At 49.7% G+C, this 20,548-nt stretch overlaps 1 protein-coding gene across 1 annotated transcript in view; it reads right to left on the reverse strand.

Moving 5' to 3' along the window:
* PLCG2 (phospholipase C gamma 2) overlaps positions 1-20,548 on the reverse strand; it is a 145,672-nt gene that overhangs the window by 79,536 nt on the left and 45,588 nt on the right. The window contains exons 3-5 of the mRNA XM_082862103.1: positions 4,830-4,973; positions 2,516-2,609; positions 1,622-1,669 (exon numbers count right to left, since the gene is read on the reverse strand). Coding sequence (XP_082718229.1) covers positions 1,622-1,669; positions 2,516-2,609; positions 4,830-4,973 — 286 coding nt within the window. The remainder of the gene's footprint in view (positions 1-1,621; positions 1,670-2,515; positions 2,610-4,829; positions 4,974-20,548) is intronic.

Genomic DNA, 20,548 nt, shown 5'->3' on the forward strand with positions numbered 1-20,548 from the left:
ATCCACAACGCCATACCCCACCATGTGGAGAGAGGGCCCAGGAGGGCTCCCTCTCTCAGCTCTGTGCCAACCTCAGCTGTGAATCACCTCAAAGCCACAGAGAAGGGAAACAGTCATGGGAGGCTCCACCTCCGAGACTGAAAGAGGCCAGTGTATATAAAATCCCCCAGCGTGGGGACCTCATTTGATCCACCCTCCGTAACACGGGCCAGGCCCAGGTGTGGGACCACAGAACGCTGGCTGAGAGGAGGAGGGAGGGAAAGGAAGATGGACAGAGACACGGACTGAGCTGCTGGCTGACCTAACAACGTCACTAAACTCTTCACCGCTTCCCGGTTACCATCTGCAAAGCATCCCGTGGGGCACGTGTACAAGAGACCACAGAGGCTCTGAAATCAACAAGTGATGGATGACACTAGCCTGACACTAGAATGCCTCAGGGATGGAAAGACTTTCAGGAACAAGAGAGGTGAGTTGTAGAGGTTACTTGTTGCCTCACTGACGTGATGCTGACACATCTTAATGGAGAACGGAAGGAAGGAAAAACATTTAAAAACTTTCAGAGAGGTCTGATGTGAGGCTAAAATGATACAATTGATTGTCAAGTGCTCAGTACAGTGCCTGGCATGCTGGGTGCTCAATAAATGGTGTTTTTTTGGTCATTACATTATTAACAAGAACTGGATCATAACCGAAAAAAAATGGAGAGGATGTTCAACCTCGCCCATAAACAAGGAAACGCAAATTTAAGCCAAAATCCACTGCTGCCTTTTACCCACAGATTAATAAAGGTCAAACTCTGGAGACATAGTGAAACAAGTACTTTCTTGCACTGTTGGTAGAAATAGAAATCGCTACCACCTCTCTCAAAAATCTCAGACCCGAGGACACCTGGCCGCTGGAATTCCTCCTCTGGGAATTTATCCTGCTCATACCCTCATCACCTAAGTTTACAAAAAGGGAGATGTGAAGGCTTTCACGGTACGATAATAAAGGACCAGGAACAACTTCATGTCCATCAAGAAGGAAATGATTTCTCATCAATTAGAGAATTACACTGCATCCATCCAAGGACAAACCGCATTGGATACAAAAATGTCTGGCACGGAGCGTTGTGTGTGCCGACAGGGAACCACTCCAAGACGTGCTGTTCAGTGAACCGGTCAAGGACGCTGAATTACGTGTTATCACATCGCCCCACTCACGTCCACCCAGCCCTTACGACCATCGCTACTGAACTGGGTTTACCTCTTGATGGTCAATCCCCCAGCACAGAGGAAGGGCAGGCACCATGGTGACCCTGTTTCTCCCCGGGACACAGAAGGGGCTCACATGTGAAGGCCTAAAGGACGTGCTGCAAGTGCTCCACAAAAGAGAAGCCACCTCTGCAGGTGGACCGGGATTTTCCACCGCAGTGAGGTCCTGCACGGGTGGAGAGCCTGTCACCGTGACCCCCGCCACCTAGCACTGTGTCCGGCACCTTGTAAGTCAAATCTAACTTCGTGAGGAGCTTTCCACAGCCGAGAACTTGCTCCAACCCCCTCAGAATGTTTAAAGAAAGAATGAACATCTGAGTCCAAAACGATCGGGAGAAAACTACAAAAATGTGAGCGAATCTTACCTGTTTCTCCTGGTCTGATCCACAGAATAAATCTGCTTTCTCAACCAACTGGGAAGAGAGACAAAGAAAGAAAGTTAGGAAACAGCACAAGTCTGAGTGAGTTCTATAGGGAAGAGAGTTGAAGAGAGTTGACACAAAGAAAGAAAGTTAGGAAACAGCACAAGTCTGAGTGAGTTCTATAGGGAAGAGAGTTGAAGAGAGTTGACACAAAGAAAGAAAGTTAGGAAACAGCACAAGTCTGAGTGAGTTCTACAGGATGGGACAAAGGAAACTGGAAACGAAAAGGAGGGTTTTCCAACTTTCTAACTCAGGCGACTTGGGAAGAAGCAGTTTCTCCTTGTGGTTGAAATGCTGCAGCTGAGCCAGGAGGCCCCTTTGACAGAGGTTGGCAATCTTTAAACTGACAATTCCCTCTGATTCTATGAGTTAATCCCCAAAAAGCTGGTAAGGAAAATGGTGTAAATCAGAGGGCTTTGGTTTGCTGGAGGGACAGTAATTCACACACCAATCCCACCCAAAGGGAGTGGCAGGTGGAAAATCCTGGACCTCAAGCCTGAGGTCCTTTGATCAGTGAGCTTAATCCCTCTTCCTAAATCCTTTAAGAAACAAGTCTCGGGCCCTCCCCTCCAACCCAACATCAGTACGAGCTTCTGTCTCAGCCCCAGGGCCCTCCTCACTCCAGCAGGCGAAGACCAAGGCCCAGCACTGAGACAGGCTTTTCTGTGAGATGCTGCAGAGTCCACAGCCACGAACGGGCACCTACTGCACACAGGACACTCAATGAGCCTCCAAGACGCAATAGTCCCTTTTTCTTTCTTTCACCATATTGGCTAAAGGGAGCAGAATAAATGCCTGAGTGAGGGAACACAGAGGTGAACAGGCCAAAACCGTCACCTCTCAATGATGGTGGGGGTGGATGCGCTCATCACTTCCTGGTGCAAGATCTTCAAGCCAGAGAGCCACTTAGTTGCATCTTCTTTAGAATCGGCTGCAGAGGTGAGGGGACAGAAATGCTCTGTTACTCCCTGGGAAGACAGACCGCTGCTTAGGGACCCCCGCCCCACCTTCCCAGCCCCACACAGCCCACCTGGCTGGGAGGAGCCTGTGCTGGTTCCTAGGACCTACTTTTTGTCTCAGATGAGGCCATATGCCCATGGTGAGCCTCCTACAGCAGGGGTGACAAGCCGGTGACTTTTTAAAAGTTTTAGCCCTATGCTAACAAACAAGAGGCAGGACCTGGGATAACTTGTACCACAATCCTGAGCAGCCCTGAGCATCTCCCCTGTTTCCCTTCAAGGCCAGAGAGAGGGGTGGAAAGTAGGTGATGCTGATGCCTGTAAGGGAAGCGGCAACAAGTACCAGTTAAGAGCCTGGCATCATCGCCAAGTCCCAGTGTACCGCTTCAGGGCTGTGTGAGGTTCAGTTGGTTACTTAACCTCTCTGTGCCTCATTTCCTAATCAGTAAAGTGGAGATGGCAATGCAAACAACTAGTCCAGTTATTAAACATCTCCAAACTAGGGAGTTTGCTAGTCTAGATAGAGCATGCTGAGGTTTCTGCTCTCACTCTTCCCGTGTGGACGAGGAGAAAACTACAGCTCAGAAGAGTGACGGGACCTGTCCCAGAGCCAGTAAAGAAGAAGCTGGGATCCAGACATCACCCTGGGCTCCACGTCCTGCTTGGGCTTTCAGGGCCTCCCTACCAAGAAGAGCACCCAGGCTTCAGCCTGCAGGGGGGCTACGTGGACAGAGCTCAGGGACACAGTCACGGGCCCCTCTCTCCTGCCCCATCTCTGCCTCCTGCTACACACCATCAATCAGACGGCCACCCAACACTTCCTACATCCAGCTTGCTAATTTCCCTCCTCCAAGCCCTGGCACATGCAATGTCCTCTCCCTGGACCATCCTCCCTCTTTAACCCCAACTCCTACTGATGCCTTAAAACCCAGTTGAAAAGTCACCTCCCCTGCAAAGCCTTCCAGGGAATGAGGCACTGTGTATTCCTGCAGCACGCTTATGTTTGGACTACTGCTCTTATCACAGAGTACTCTAAGTTCCTGTCCACACATCTGTCTCCCCAAGGAGACTGTGAGCTCCTTAAAGGCAGCAACTGGGTCTTATTCCTCTTTACAGCCCCAATGACACGTAGTACAACCTGGCACAGGGCATATGCTCAAAAGATGCCTGATGCAAGCATGAATGAGAACTCAAACCAATGAGACCTATCTGACCCTAAATTATATGTCTTTTATAACTGAGTTGTAATAGTTCTTAAATATTCTAGATATGTTTTGTATCAGGCATACGAATTGCAATTATTTTTCTCTATATTGTGGGTTGTCTTTTCACTTTTTTTTTCTCTTGGCCGTGCTGCATGGCTTACAGAATCTTAGTTTCCCCACCAGGGATCAAACTCAGGCCCCCTGCAGCGGAAGCTCGGAGCCCCAACCACTGGACCGCCAGGGAAGTCCCTACCTGACCCTAAATTCAAAGTCTCTAACGCTACTCAGCTTTCACGGTTTCCCCCCACTTTGGTCTACTTTTAATGCTACTTACTTTCTCTCTCGTCAGTCATGATTGTACGTCAAGTTCTAAGTCAATACATTCTGGGATTAGACCTGAAGGCAGCTACAGGCTTCTGCCCCTGAGCAAAGTGCCTGAGCTTTTTCACAGCCCTTCTCCTGGCTGCTCAGAGGCCTCTTGGACTTTCTGGTGGACTCATAGGGATGGCCTGAAATCTCACCTCCAGATACGTGTGTCTCCGTGTGTGCACGTGTGTGTGTGCATGTATGCGTTTACTGTTAAGTGCACGTACGCATGTTTACATGTGTAAGGTGGAAGATTTCAGGATAGTTCCTTCAGATCAGTTAAGCTGAATAAATGGTGCAGGCCAGACTCTGCTGGACGAAAAATGTACCTGCCTTCAGCTTTCTGCACGAGCCAGGTAGGCCCTTAACGTAATCCTTTCCACGTGCCAGTGGAGTCGGCATTATTGGGCTCCCCGTTTCACAGCTGAGCGAACTGCAGCTCAGAGAGGCTGAGTCGCTTACCCAAAGTCACACAGCTAGAAAGGGACAGGGTCAGGATTCAAAACCATGACGCCCTAAACACGCATTAGCGGTTGGGCAGGTGTGAGCATCCTGCTGGTGAACTTTCTAGGAAGGAAACAAAGACCCAGGGAGGGAGAAAAGCACATGCCATGCACCCACCTGCTAAGCTGAGCGTGCTGAGGACGAACTGGGTGCCGTACAAGATGGTGAAGCAGCACTCTTCCTTCTGGCGGACTGCTTTCGCACGCTCAAAATCCTTGGAGTTCTTCCCTGGGCGGATTTCCTTTATTTCCATGATATCCACTGAAGGAAAATTAACATCAGCCAATCAGAAGCTGGAGTTCACTCCATCTGAGGCTGCAGCCATGTGCCTGCACCCCAGACACACAGAGCCCAGCTCTTCACTCCCCAGAGTGAAGACAAGCTGGGCCAGCCCCACAGCCCTGCCCGGCTTGCAGGATGATGTGCAAAACATGAAATGCTTGTTGTTCTGAGCCACTAAGTACCGGGAGACTTGCTGTACAGCAATAGATGACAGAAAAGGCGGAAACCCATCCTCCCTAGAACCCCTGCTGCCACGTGATGCCAACTCACTCCTAGCCAAAAGCTACCTGGCCAGGGTGGCAGCTGACCCAAGGGTGACCCCTCCCTCCATGGGATGGCCATCTCATCTAAGGGTGACCCCCACACACAGGGTGGCCATTTGGCCCAAGAATGACCCCCTCCCCTCACAGGATGGCCACCTGATGCAAGGGAGACCCCCCCTTCCTGCCATAGGATGTCCCGTGAACTAAGGAGTGTCACAGAGTGACAAGTCCATCCATCCTTTCCTCCCTTTCTTCTGTCAAAAAAGCACCTTTTCCTGGGATGAACCCATTTCACGTGCTTGAGGTGAAGATGATCCACACCCCGGCTCCTTTCACCACAACAAGTCGAAGGAGGGGCCAAGGGTCCCAGGAATGACCACGATGTCCCACCCCTGGCACGGTGATGGGCTCAGGGATGAGCACACGGCCTAAGCTGCCCCCATCAGCATCCTCCTGGGACTTACGCGGCCAAAGCTATTCATCAAATTTCTCCTGCTGCTGCTGCCAGGCTGGGGGTAGCAGGCCATGTGGCCTGCCATACAGAAAGCAAAGATTCATCCCTGATGCACTACTGAGCCCCTGGGTCCATTTGGGCTTGAAGCCACTTCTGCCCTGGAGCATGCTACCTGGGTGACCCAATAAATTCTCTTTTCTGCTTTGGTTAGTGGGAAATGAGTTTCTGTCACATGTAACCATAAGAATCCTGGGACATACATCTTTGTTCTTACACTGCACAGAGATACAGGAAAGAGGTATTCCTGGAAATGAGAGAGTAGGGAAGGAGACCTCACCTTTGACCTGAGATCAAGGAAGCAAACAGACCCAAGTGAACACAGGCATTTTAGAGTCAGAATTGAACTGGCAGGAAAGGTTCACGGCCACTCACACATAACAAGAGGAGGAGGAGACAGAGTATTAAATTAGGGGAGGAGGGGATGGAATGAACCAAAGCCTTTTTTTTTTTTTAATTTATTTTTGGCTGCGTTGGGTCTTTGTTGCTGCACACGGCCTTTCTCTAGTTGCGGCGAGCGGGGGCTACTCTTTGTTGCGGTGCACAGGCTTCTCATTGCGGTGGCATCTCTTGTTGCAGAGCACGGGCTCTAGGCACGTGAGCTCAGTAGTTGTGGCTCACGGGCTCTAGACGCAGGCTCAGTAGTTGTGCCGCACGGGCTTAGCTGCTCCACGGCACGTGGGATCTACCCGGACCAGGGCTCAAACCCGTGTCCCCTGCATTGGCAGGCGGATTCTTAACCACTGCGCCACCAGGGAAGCCCGAACCAAAGGCTTTTCACTTTCTTACCATGGATCTAGCTAGACTGAAAACAGTCAGTTTGGGGGACAAGAATCATGAAGTAAAGTGAAAAGACTTTAAATAAACAGCATTTGCTGTGTACCCTGTGTGTGGTGGTAGCTACACAAGTCTAAACATGTGATAAAATTCCTTGAAACTATACACCAAAACGAAAACAAACAAAAGTTGAGTCCACATAAAAAATGGTGAAAACTAATTAAGGTCTGACTACTCAGCCATAAAAAAGAACAAAATAATGCCATATGCAGCAACACGGATGCAACTAGAGATGATCACACTTAGCGAAATAAGTCAGAAAGAGAAAGACAAATACCACATGATATCACTTATATGTGGAATCTAAACTATGACACAAATGAAACTATCTACAAAAAAGAAACAGAATCAGGGACATAGAGGATAGACTGGTGGTTGCCAAGGGGGAGGTGGGTGGGAAAGGGTTGGACTGGGAGTTTGGGATTAGCAGATAAAAACTGGTATATGTAGAATGGATAAACAACAAGGTTCTACTGTAGAGCACAGGGAACTATATTCAGTATCCTGTGATAAACCACAATGGAAAAGAATATGAAAAAGAATGTATACATATGTATAACTGAGTCATTTTGCTGTTCAGCAGTAATGAACACAATACTGTAATTCAACTATTATTGAATAAAAAATAAATTAAAAAAAACTAATTAAGGTCTGTAATTTAATAACATTATACCAGTGTCCATTTCCTGGGCTTGACAACTATGGTTATGAAAGATGTTATCACAGGGGGAAATTGGATGAATGGTACACAGAAACTCTGTATTATTTTTGTAATGTCATCATGAGTCTAAAATTATTTCAAACTAAAACATTTTTTAAAACACTTATCAAGGGACCTCCCTGGTGCAGTGGTTAAGAATCCGCCTGCCAATGCAGGGGACACAGGTTTGAGCCCTGGTCCGGGAAGATTCCACATGCCACGGAGCAACTAAACCCATGTGCCACAACTACTAAGCCTGTGCTCTAGAGCCCGCAAGCCACAACTACTGATCCCACGTGCCACAACTACTGAAGCCTGCACGCCTAGAGCCCGTGCTCCACAACAAAAGAAGCCACCGTAATGGGAATCCTGCGCACCGCAACGAAGAGCAGCCCCCACTCGCCGCAACTAGAGAAAGCCCGCGCACAGAAATGAAGACCCAACACAGCCCAAAAATAAGTTAAAAAAAATTTTTTTAAACCCACTTAATTATGGGTGGTCCTATTATGGGGGTGGGGGTGGGGTCAAGGGGTCCTTCATTCCTCAAAAACTAACAACAAAACACAGAGTCTTTGTGCGCGCTCAGATTCACAACCTTCTGGGGGGTTAAATCAGCACTGCTGATTTACCTGCTTCAGCAGTTATCTGAGAACATCTGAGGTATTAATGTTTGTTCTCAGAAATCAGTTACTTACCCAACCCAGCTGACTGCCAGTTAAGAGTCTAGTGACCTTAAGCAATACTCTTTTTTTTCCTAGCTGGTCTAACAATGATTATCTAACCATTCTCTTTCCCCGTAAAATATCTCTAAGAGGGAATTTCTGAATTGGCCAACTGTGAGCTTTTTTCCTTATAGCAAAATTATAATAAACATTTGATGCGTTCATAACTAAAGAAAAAAATTTCAGATAATGTAACACTGTCTTCAGGCAATCACCAACTCTTATCTAAATCACTCTTGAATCTATCTTCTACACATTCCCAGGGCTGACACCATAATCCAAGCCACTGTCACCTCTCGCTTGCACTACTGAAGTAGCCAGGAGCTACCCCCATAGTCTTTTCTATGAAATGCAGACGTGCTCCAGCCACCCCTGGGCTTCAAGCTTGCTGATGGCATCCCAGTACTATTAGGACTAAGAACCAAGGCCACGTGATGACCCTGCCGACGCCATCTGGATCAACTGTGCATCCTCACTGCTGTGCTCCAGCCACACTGGCCAGCAGCTTGCATTCACTCCCCCACAGGACACCACCGCTGGCTCTGCTGGGGACGCTTTTAGCCTAGTTAGCTCCACGTTCTCCCTTCCAGTTTCAGCTCAATCACCGTCAGACGCACAGAATACCCTCCAACTACTGCCATTACACACACCAAGCCCCTCTTCCCCACAGCACTGAAGACGCCAAGTGCTTAGTGGTGTGAACCGTGGATTCATGGCCCCTTCCCTAGATGGTGCATCTTTCCTCACCACTGTATCTCCACCCCTAGCAGAGCAACTGGTACACAGTTGGGCCCAATAAATAGTTGTTGAAAGAGGAAGCGGACAGAGAGAGATGGAGACACAGACAGAGACAGAACTGGAGATGGGACAGAGGGGGAGGCAGAGGGAGACAGACACACACAGATGCGAACACACACAAATGGAAACAACCAGACAGGGTAAAAGAGGGGCAGAGACAAGCAGATATGAACAGAAGACAAGCCATCCAGATGAGGGAGGGAGGGAGACACAACCATGCAACGTACAAAGTCAGAGAGAAAGAAACATGGGAAAAGACTAAAATATAAACAGCCACTCTGATGATGCAAGCAGCCCTGACCAGCCCTACACCGCCTTTCACTTCAGTGCAAGCAAGGACCCTTTGGAGGCCAGCCCTGTCCCAGGAAAGGGCCGCAGGCATCCACCCTCGCCAGCCACGACTGGCTGCCTCCATGACGTCATCCTGTTCACTTCCCCCTTTCCTGTCCCGGGATAAGTACTGGCCTATTCATCATGCTACTGATAAGACAATGCTCTCTCCATTGGATTGCCTTTGTCCCATTGTCAAAGATCCGTTGATGATGTGTGTGGGTCTATTTCTGTTCTCTCTATTCTGTTCCATTGATCTAATTGTCTATTATTTCCCCAACGCCTCACTGTCTTGATAACTATGGCTTTCTAGTAAGCCTCAGAGGGGGGCAGCAGACACCTCTGACTTGGTTCTTCTTCAATACTGCACTGGCAATTCTGGGTGTTTTGCGTCTCCATAGAAACTTTAGGGTCAGATTGTCAATATCTACAGAATAACTTGCTGGGATATTGATTGGTGTTGACTCTACACCAAGTTGCAAAGAACTGACATATTGAGTCCTTCTATCCATAAACGCAGAGTATTTATTCAGCATACTTTGTCAGCCAGACACTCTCCTGGATGTACACACTCCTGACCTCCAAAGGTCCTACAGACACACTAGCTTCATCCATGAGACTAGAAATAAAGGCAATAATAATAATCATGTACCGCTCTTACAGAGCACTTCCTGTATGCCAGGCACAGTGCTAATGCTCTGCACATGTCACAGGTCGGTTCCCTGGAAGCCAAGCCTGAGGCAAGGATTCTTTTTTAGGTTTTTATTGGGCGGTGGGGTGGCGGGAGGGTGCTCAAAGGACAAAGGACTGCAGAAATAGATGAGGCAGGAGAATAAAGCTAGGCTGTGGTCCCAGCAGGGGACGGGCTTCAGCGTGGTCACAGGAGGCGCTGGAGCCTGGATCACACCAGGAAAGTGAGTCTCCTGGAAACAGCGAGGCTGTCCTCTTGCGCTCTCCCATGACTGTCCCCATTATACAGATGAGGAAACAGGCATGCAGAGGTGAAGTACCTCGGCCAGGGTCACCAGCCAGCAAGTGGAAGAGCCAGGATTTGAACCTTTACGTTGCTTCTCACGGTCAAGCAGGCGACGCTGAGAAGCCACGTTAGGACACGCAGCCCTCTTCCCACCGCGCTCCAGTCAGCAAGTCTCACCGTACATGGGCCTCCTGGCTATGTTGGCTCTCATTTAAGTGACTTCTCGACACCGCCTTCCTTCTCCCCCTCCCTGCACTGATCCAGCCCGTCATTTTTACATCTGTGCCATAGAGTTCCTCACCAGCACCACCCGCATTCATAGGTTTCTTTGTTGGCTGCCTATCTGCTCTCTCCTCTAAGCCCCAGGAGGACAAGGGTCGTGTCTGCCCTGTTCACGACCGGAGCCTCACACCCAGCTACGTCAGAGCCTGGATCAGAGCAGGAATTCAGACTGCCATGGAACACAGGATTAGGTTTCCTGGGTGTCTCAGCTTGGCTTCCCCCAGAAGCGGACACTGAGACAAGGATTTGAGCACATGCAGTGTATCCAGGAGCTGATCCCAGGAAACACCAGCAGAGGAGCAGGGAAGTGAGACAGAGAAGGGAAGGCGCTGATAAGGAGGCTGCTATGTCATCATCCTGGTACCCCAGGGGCACAGGGAGCTGCATGGGGATCTGGGAGCCCCTTAGAGTTTGCCCCACCAAGAGAGGGAGGGAGCTGGGGTGTTATCCCCCAACCTCCAACTGCTATTGGTTGAGGGCTGCTTTTAGGGGGCCCTTAACTCCCCAGGCCTCAGGCAAAGTGCCTTTAACGTGCAGCAGTGACTACTATGGCAGCAGGGTTAGGCCTCGGCATCCTCTGCTATATCAGGTTATCGAACTGGTAGTTTCTGTGCTACCCCCATGGAACCCGACGATCAGATGTTTGAGCGGTCGAAGCTGCAATGTCTCTCTAGTTCAGGCAGAACGGTGGCAGATGTGGACAAGTCCCAGCTGTTGAGGGAACAGCGTCTCTGGGCTCCCCCAGGAGAGATCCTACATGGAGACGGGACGAGATGTTACTGTCCCTGTACATTCTGTAGCCCCAGAGGTATCCTGGATCAGCAGGTGGTTCTGGAATTACAGGTATCAGTGCACTCCCTTGCTCACTCTCTTTTTTAAGATATAGTTCACATGCCATACAGGTCATCCACGTGAAGTATACAATTCAATGACTTTTAGTATATTCACAGACTTGTGCAACCACCACCAGCATCGATGTTAGAACATTTTCATCCCCCCAAAAAGAAACCCATACCCTTCAGCCTCCACATTTCCCACTCAGCCCACCACACCAGCCCCCGGACAACACTCATCTACTTTCAGTCTATAGAGACTTGCCTGTTCTGCATGTTTCATATAGAGAGAGGCATACGATACGTGGTCTTTTGTGTCTCGCTTTTAAATTCATTTGGCAGAAGATCTCTGAGATTCCTCCGTGTTGTAGCACGTGTCAGTACTTCATTTTTATGAATGAATAATATTCCACTGTATGGATTTGGTCTATCCATTTACCCACTGATGGACATTTGGGTTGTTTCCACCTTTTCATTATTGTAAATAGTACAGCTATGAACATCTGCAGACAGGTTTCTGTCTGAACATACAGGTTTCTTTTTGAACACCCGTTTTCAGTTATCTCAGGTTTCTGGTAGGAGCAGAAATTGGTCCTCTATCGACTATACCCTCAGGGCTGCAGGTGTAACGGTGACGTGCCCCCTTCATGCCACGCGGCTGGCCAGCCACCAACCCGGGCCAGCGATGGTGCTCGTGTGTAGGTGGCCAGTCACTTGCTATGCATGAGCGAGCCCTTCAAAGCTGTCACCACTGCTTCCCAGGCCTTCTGGGCAAGCAGGGGCCACCTCCAGAGACACAGAGGTGCTCACTCTCTGGCCACCCCCTTGATTACCAGGGGTCCCAGGAAGTCAGGAAGGAAATCCCTGGCCAGTGGGAGTGGTTTTCGATTTGATAACTGGCAGAGTCTACAAGTGCCCTTTGGGCATTTTTGCTGGCATGCCCAGTACTTGACCTTGCATCACACGGGGGCACCTTCCTTGCTGAAGGGTGGTCCCACCACACCAGGGGTGCGGAGCAGCAAGAAGCGTAAGGCCGGCTGCACCCAGCTGGGTTAATCCCAAACCACCTTTCGGACCTGCCGCTGGGAATAAAACCCTAGTGCCGGGGATGGAAATCCACAGGTTTCCAAGGGTCCCCCGGGTCGTGACAAGCCCATGGCTCGTGATGAGCAGATAGACTCTGGAACCAGTCCACCCGGGTTCAAATCCAGCAGGTGGTTTCAGGCAGTAACTTCACCTCTTCCTGCCTCCGCTTCCTCATGTGAGCAATAGGAGAAACAGTGGTCTCCCCACGCGGTGTTCTTTGAGGATTAAATGAAAGTGTGTCCGTAGGTGCGCGTGCATGCACGCGTGCGTGTGAATTAAAATAGTGTCTGGTAATTTTAACTAATGAAGATGTAGTAACTTCTAAGTGCGTGTCAGCTACTATTTTTTTAATTATTAACGCAGTGGAATACAGCTGAACTCGTATAAGGCCTAAGGAAAAACACCATCTCTCAACTTATCTGTTGTGGAAACGGAAGAGGCAGATTCTTACGTAGTGATGTGGAAAAGCTCCACGACAGCTTACATAGACAGGATACCAGATTTACGTGCCTGCATCTGTGCGTGTGTGGGTCCACATGTATGTAAAAACGTGTGCGTGCACACCTTGTATACAGGTGCCCCTTGCTGTTCAAATTCTCACTATATTAATATTTACTGTAACTCGCAAACATTTTTTACCTACAATGCACCACAAAGATCACACACCTGCTACAGGAAGGTCAGGTGCAGGCACCTGTGGAAATACTGCTGTGTATCAGTCTGCATTAGAGAGGAACATGTCCAGTGCTCTGACGCTGAAAATCATCACGCAGCAAACCTAGTGTCCTGCCCACCCTATTCAGTCTTAGTGTCTACTTCCGGCAAGCCACAGTCCAATTTAGATGACCTCTTTAGTATTTTTAACAGATCTCATTGTCGTTTCTATCAAGTTACAAAGTAGTTACAGGACAGAAAAAAATCAAAATTCAGAACCAATACCGTGTAGTATCATATGTATGAGTAATAAGTTCATGAAAGCATCAAATCATTAGGTATTTGTTGCTGTCAATGCTTCGTATGCTTACAGAAATATTTGATGGGCTGGTTTCTAGGTGATTAAGGGTGTCAAGCAATACTGGGGAAACTGGTTGGGTTTTTTCGAGCTGTTGGTAATGTGCCACCACTTGTATCCATGTAATATGACATAATACACTGCTATCCAAAGAAAGATGCTCTCCACCGTGTTTTCAGGAATGCATTAGGCTCAGCTAAGGAGGGATGCCTGTATTTGTACATGTGCTCGTATGTGTGTAAAAGCATGAGAAAACGTTAAAGAAAGAGATTCCCACCAATTTGCTGACCATAGGGATTACTGGTGGGAAGGGGGATGCGCAAACGGTGGCAACGGGAGCTTGATCTGCACTGGTTGAAATTCTGGCCAAGGGGCACAGAGCCGGTAAGAGGACCGACTTTACTTTCCAAGTCGGCTCTGGTGGCCAGAGCTCGGGCCGAGTGTGCTCGTGCAGTCGGGCTCTGCAGCCGTGCTTCCTGCTTGAAGAAGTGAGATAACACAGCCACAGAAGCAAAGCCTTGTCTCTGAAACCTCCCTCTGCTTCCCGGCATCACCTCCGGTCTTCCCCAGGTCTGGCCACCCCTCCCCACCCATCACCTACAGATGCACACTTGGGGTTCTCTGCCCCCTCTGTCGGTTGTCCCCATGCCCCTGTTCTTCGACTCCTGTTTCCTTCCTCCTCCCACTCTTGGTTCTGGGCCGCGTCTTGCTGACCCGCCGCACGCCTGGAACATCCTCCTATCCTCACGTGACCTATTCCCCAATTTCCTCACTCGACCTCAAGTGGCACCGCCCCCAACAAGCTTAACAAAGTATCTTCAAGGAAGCTCCAGATGTACCCAAGGGGAAGAGACAGAGAAGGTTCGGGGACCTTCCTGCACATACCCACCACCCTCCTTTTTCCATCTTTCAGTCATTCAACCAACCAGGTAGGTAGTGACCATCTCGCTGAGTGCCAAGGATGAAGCCGACAGGCACGGTCCCCGTCCCCAGAAGCTCAGAGCCTGGGAGGACAGACCCTGTCCGAACCTGCACAGAAGCACGTAAACCCCCCACCATGCTAAACACCTCAAGGGAGCAAAATCAAGTCTACACGGGGGCTTCTTCCCAGCAAGGAGAAGAAAGGCTTCTCGGGGGCATGCATCTTGGCTGAGTTCTGAAGGCTAGAGTTATCCTGGTGAAGGGGCAGCAGAAAGCCCTGGAAGGAGTCCCGGGCTCCAGAGACCCTGGTTCAAATCCCAGCTCTGCTCCCCAAAGACGCCTGGGAGGTTGGGCAAGTCACCTCCCTTCTCTCTGCAATTTCCTCATCTGCACTCACAGTGGTACAGTAGCTCCTTCACTGAGCTGCTCTGCAAACAAGATGAAATTACATTAAATAAAAGCTGCAGTGGCCCCCAGAGGTCTCACAGTCAGGGTTATTGAGCTCTTGGGATGAATGTTCTTTCATAGCATCTTTCAATAACACCTTCACCACTGCTGGTGGTTTCACTTTGTCTCAGTGAAGGACCCTGCTTTACAAAACCAAGGGTGTGGGGTTATTTCACATACACAGCAGCATCTGACCTTGAAGTCAGATAAAAAAACTGAGATGCACCACAGAACACAGTTACAAGAGGTTCAACGTGGGAGAGGAGAAAGGGCCCAACTTTAAAAGAATCTAGAAGACACGTGCTTAAAGTTCCACTCTACTTGTCCCGGCTATGCAGCCTGGGACAGGTTTCTTTATTCTAGCCTAGCCTCTGCCTTCTTATAGGTAACATGGGGAAATAATATCCCTCCCACAGGTAGACATACCTAAAAGAACTTGCTAAAACATTAAAAATTATTTTAAAGCCTAGAGATGGGAAGTGAGGGGGGCCGTTCTCATCTTCCTTGTTGAAAATGTAAGAAACAATGGATGAGACTGTGCTGACAGCCAGAGGAGAATATGCCACCTCATGCTTCCACAGAGAGACTTTTCCAGAATCACAACACGCAAATAATTATTTAGCTGTTCCTAGAATGCTCTGTATCCAGGCAGAAATGTCTGAAGGACTGTTTTATGGGTGTTTAAGAGTTTTAAGTGATCCTGGAGAAACTGACTGGCCTCCTCTTCCCTCCGGGGACTCCCTCTCCCCATGGGAGCAGGGAACGCTCTCGGACAGCAGAGTCTGGAAGAAGGAACCGGGCTTGCCCAGCTCAGCCTCCTGGTCCAGCTCTGGTCCAATCCATCCCCCAAGAACCACACGCCCTGCCCTACTCCCTGCCACATGGAGTGGACATCCAACAGTGCCAGTGACAGAGTGAGCAGGTCAGGGGTCAGGGGCCAGAGGTCAATTCTAAACCAGACTCTTAAGGCAGCTCAAACACAGAGCAAACCTTCTCATAGCCAGTTATGAGTTACCTGTGTCTCAGTTCTTGTTTCCAAACTCAAGAGAACATGAGAGAAAGAGGAGTCTTATGAACTGGTCAGCTGAAACGCCAAGCACTAACTAACCACCAAATATAATTCTTTAAATATGCATTGTTTCAGTGTCACTTAAACTTCATGTTTCCTCCCTCCTGCTGGAAATGAAATCATCCCATGCGTGTGATATGGGAGAGGACTTTAATAAGAGTAGCTACATTTTTTTGATGTCTTAATTGTGACGTATTTTAATAGGAATTGGAAAATTACAGATCTAGCAGCCTCTAAACTGTGAGATCAAAGTTCCTTCTCTACAAATTTAAGTTAAAAAGAGTCCATTTTAAAATATGTATATAAAACAGGTATTGTGCAGATATTTCAAACATCATTAAGGCATTAAAGGAAGGACTCACTCCCTTACGCCCAGCCTATTAAAATTTTCATTTGCTTTGCCTTAGACCAGTATTGTGAATCAAAATTACACAGAAGGCCTTCGTTGTACAAAGACTATATATAGATATTTCCCCCACTGGGTCAACCAGTTTTTGGTTTGGGGTTTTTTGGAGTCATATGTGCTTTAGACACTTTCTCAAATGTCAGTCATTTGATTATCAACTTTGTCAAGTGAGCCGTACCTGCATGGTGCTGGCACTGTTTGTCTAATATTTATCTTTAAATCAACTCACCTTTTTCACTTGAACAGATGTATTTTAAAAATGGGTTTATGGGGGGCTTCCCTGGTGGCGCAGTGGTTGGGAATCTGCCTGCCAATCAGGGGACGTGGGTTCGAGCCCTGGTCTGGGAAGATCCCACATGCCGCGGAGCAACTAAGCCCGTGAGCCACAACTATGGAGCCTGCGCGTCTGGAGCCTGTGCTCCGCAACGGGAGAGGCCGCGACAGTGAGAGGCCCGCGCACCGCGATGAAGAGTGGCCCCCGCTCGCCTCAACTGGAGAAAGCTCTCGCACAGAAACGAAGACCCAACACAGTCAAAAATAAATAAATACATTTATTTAAAAAAAAATGGGTTTATGCCTTACGGTAAAAAGAAAACCAGTCCCGCCCACCATACATTATAGGAATTGTAAAATAACGCAGTCAGTGGAAACAGGACAATGTTAAATTCTGCCTAAAACCAGCTGATGCCAAAAGGAAACCCTCATGTGCTTCTGCGTTGTAAGAGGACAAAAGCAGGCGTGTTAGAGGGCGTGAGGCCGAGTTCACCATAGTAAGACTCACAGAAGGACACAGAAGCAAAGCGGTGGTTGCCTCGTGGGGACAGTGGCCACAGAGCTGGACATGTGTAAATTTGAGCTCAGGCTCACCTCGCTTGCCTTTTACCATAGGTTTGTTATATCTTATTAAAGAAAAATGCCTTTCAAAATGAGACGTGTTAAAATTTTAGAAATGCAGGTGGGTGTGGTTATTAAGAGGGATTTCGGTGGTGATGGAACTTCCAATATCTTGACTGTGGCGGGGGATACGGGGACCTACCCATGGGATAAAATCGTACAAAACAAACAGATACACACAGAGTATAAGGACAACTGGGGAAATCTGAGTAAGTCGGGTAGTGGACTGAATCAGTGCCAGCGTCCTGGCTGTGATGTCACACTACAGTTCTGCAAGATGTTACCACTGGGGGAAACAGCACAGTCCACCTGGAAAATGAATCTTCATTTATCTCAAAAGAATCTTCAATTATCTCAATGAAATTTTCAATTAAAAATACAGAGTATGGGGCTTCCCTGGTGGCTCAGTGGTTAAGAATCTGCCTGCCAATGCAGGGGACACGGGTTCGAGCCCTGGTCCGGGAAGATGCCACATGCCGCGGAGCAACTAAGCTCGTGCGCCACAACTACTGAGCCTGCGCTCTAGAGCCTGTGAGCCACAACTACTGGGCCAGCGTCCTGCAACTACTGAAGCCCGCACGCCTAGAGCCCATGCTGCCCAACAAGAGAAGCCACCGCAGTGAGAAGCCCGCTCGCCGCAACCAGAGAAAGCCGGTGCACAGCAACGAAGACCCAACGCAGCCAAAAATAAATGAATAAAAAATAAATAAATTTACAAAAAAAAGAAATACAGAATATCAAGAAAGAAAGAAACCAACCATGCTAGTAGCAAACAGATATTCTCCCTGACATGACCAGAAAGACCAGAAAGGAACTTGGAAGGGAAGGATGCTCCCACCACTGGCTCACGTTCCACAGGCCCTGCCTGGAAATCGTGCTTTGCCAGGGCCCCGAGCATGGTCTCCCCTGGGGGACACTGGGGACAGCATCCCTTACCCCTCCCCACAGGCTGATTCTCCATTCTAGGAGCCAGCCCTGTGCTCCTCCCTCCACCAGGAATCCATACTATTTCTAGCCGGACCAGAAACAGACGCGCATGGGGCTGGCCGATAAGTCAGTCACTGAAACCCAGAGGAAGTGGCCTGCAGGGGACCCACGGCGGGGCCTAGCTTGGGGCCCCACTCATTCTGCAAAGGCCAAGGACGGCAGCCAAAAACACAATTTCTATGTACGTCCGCAAGGAGCCTGAGTTCTCAGCACCTGCAGAAGGACAGCGTGGGTTCCCCTTGTAACAAGAGAACAGCCTCTCGTCCCATCTTCCCCCTGCCTGACCTCAGTCCAACCAGCAGCACTACACATAAACACACACTCATTCTTTGAGTCTGATGGTTCTTTTCTTGTTATTTTTTCACAGGAAAAGAAAGGTTCTGAGAATACAGACCATTATCTCAACTTTGACCAGGTTTGTGTAGAGAAAATTCTCGAGGTTGACTGATGCTGAATCTTCCCATGGAAACCGCAGTCCTCGTCTTTCTACCAGGAACCTCTTGGCTTCAGAGGAAACCAAAGAGGAGCAAAAGGGCAGGGAAGCCACATTCACAGAAACATCTAGTACAGCCAGGCAACATATCAGGGATTCTGATGTGAGCCGAGATCGTCATCTGCGTCCCAGAGATGGGGACACTGAGACTGAGGCCACACTGGTGGAGCCAGGACTTGAACCCCAGCAGTCTGGTTCCCAGCCTGTGCTCTTAATCACTATACAGGGAAGAAAGACCTCCCCGCTGCTCAGACCTCACCCTGGGCCAACTGGGTCCTGCTAGATTCTTCCTCTCAGGAGCATCCTTGCAAGGGTCCCGGCTCCGAAAGCCCTACACAGACAGCAGCAACTCTGACAGTTCACAGTTTACCGACCGCCAGCCAAGTGTAATACTTAGTGTCCATTACCTCAGCGGTGCCTCCTGCAGCCCTAAGGGGTGAGCGGCCACCGTTGTCAGCACCCCCACTTTGCAGAGGAGTAAACAGGCTCTGACAGGCTGGGTGACCTGGGTGCGAGCCCTGCTGGTCCAGCTCCAGAGCCGGCACACTCCAGCACCCACCCAGGCGGACTCAACAACCAATTCCGCCAGCAGAAAACGGAGCCCGGCCAAGGTCAAGCCCAGGGTAGAAACACCTCAGTTGGAGGGAAAACAGACCAGACCCTTCTTACAAAATATTTATTAGGTGCCAGAGCTGACCTCACCATCTCCTTAATCCTCTGCCAACCTTGGGAACAAACCCCCATTTTCCAGGCTCAGCTCAGGAAGGTGAAGTCATTCCCTCAGGGCCACCTGGCTGGGCCTCGATGCCAAAGGCAGCAGGGTGGCGATGTGGTTGGTGGTGGTGTAGAGAGAGAGCCCCGCCAAACCGGGGAGCCTGGTCTCTCCCCTCCCCACTTCTATTTCCGAGCGGGCTGCTCCCCCAGGGCCTCTCCGAAAACCCTTGCGTGAACAGGACAGATACTGGCTAAACGTAGCTCCTCTGTTTGAAGCCAAGCCTCAGGGGGCGGAGGGAGATGCCAAGTGTATTCGGAGCTCCCACTGCCAAAGTCAATCCCTGGATGAGACAGGCAGAGATACCTTTTCACCCTCCGGCTTCTCCTGCAGGTACTGGGCCGTGCTGGCCAGAAAAACGGCTCAGGACCCTCGGCGTGACTGACAGGGCCATGATCAAGGGAAAGGGCTCCGAGGGACGAGGACAGACCGCGAAAGAAGGCCCTGCTCTTCCAGAAGCCGTCCCCAGAGTCCTGCGGTGAACACACGACACACTGGTCATTCCCACCCGGCCCTCCCGGCCTAGAAAGCCCTCCAGAGAAGTAAAGCCCTCATCCTTTAAAGGGGGATTTCATCCTGGGGTCCGTGGGCCTTCGTGGGGTCCTTAAACCCCCAACACAGTGCCTTCCAGGCAGGGAAGGAGCAGACTCTCCGGAAGCCCAGAAGCAGGAAAGAGCCTTCATCTCAGCTCAAGGCCCAGCTCAAATGCCCCCTTTCTGGGAGGGCTTTCCTTCCTCTTCTCAACTTCCCCTTTCCGGGTCCTCATCACACTTACGGTAATTACTCGTTCCTCTGCTTTAGCGCTACAACCTTGGCGCCGGCGCCGGCCCCGGCCCCGGCCCCGGCCCCGGGAAAGCATGGCACGCTAGAAGCCTTCAAACAGTTACAGGCGCGGACGCCTGGACCTCTGGGAGCCTAACAACCGCCTGTGCCGGCTCCCATCACGCTCCCTTACAGCTAACTGGGCACGCGCGGTCTCCCCCGCCAGACGCAAGGCAGGAGGGCCGGCCTCTGCCTCCTTCTTCAGCTTTGCAGGAATGGGGTCCGGCCCTCACGATGCCCTCAGTCAGCTCAGTATCAGACTGCTCACAGAAGGTGAACTAAAATGGCAAATTCTGCTCGAAAAGGAAAAGGAAAGAATGCATCAGGAAATATGCCTTTATCTCCTTGCTGCTTAACCTGAGGATTATTCCTAAAAAGCAGCTGCCATGTAGA

Source organism: Leucopleurus acutus, assembly GCF_964270905.1.
Source record: "Leucopleurus acutus genome assembly, chromosome: 20".
NCBI lineage: Eukaryota > Metazoa > Chordata > Mammalia > Artiodactyla > Delphinidae > Leucopleurus > Leucopleurus acutus.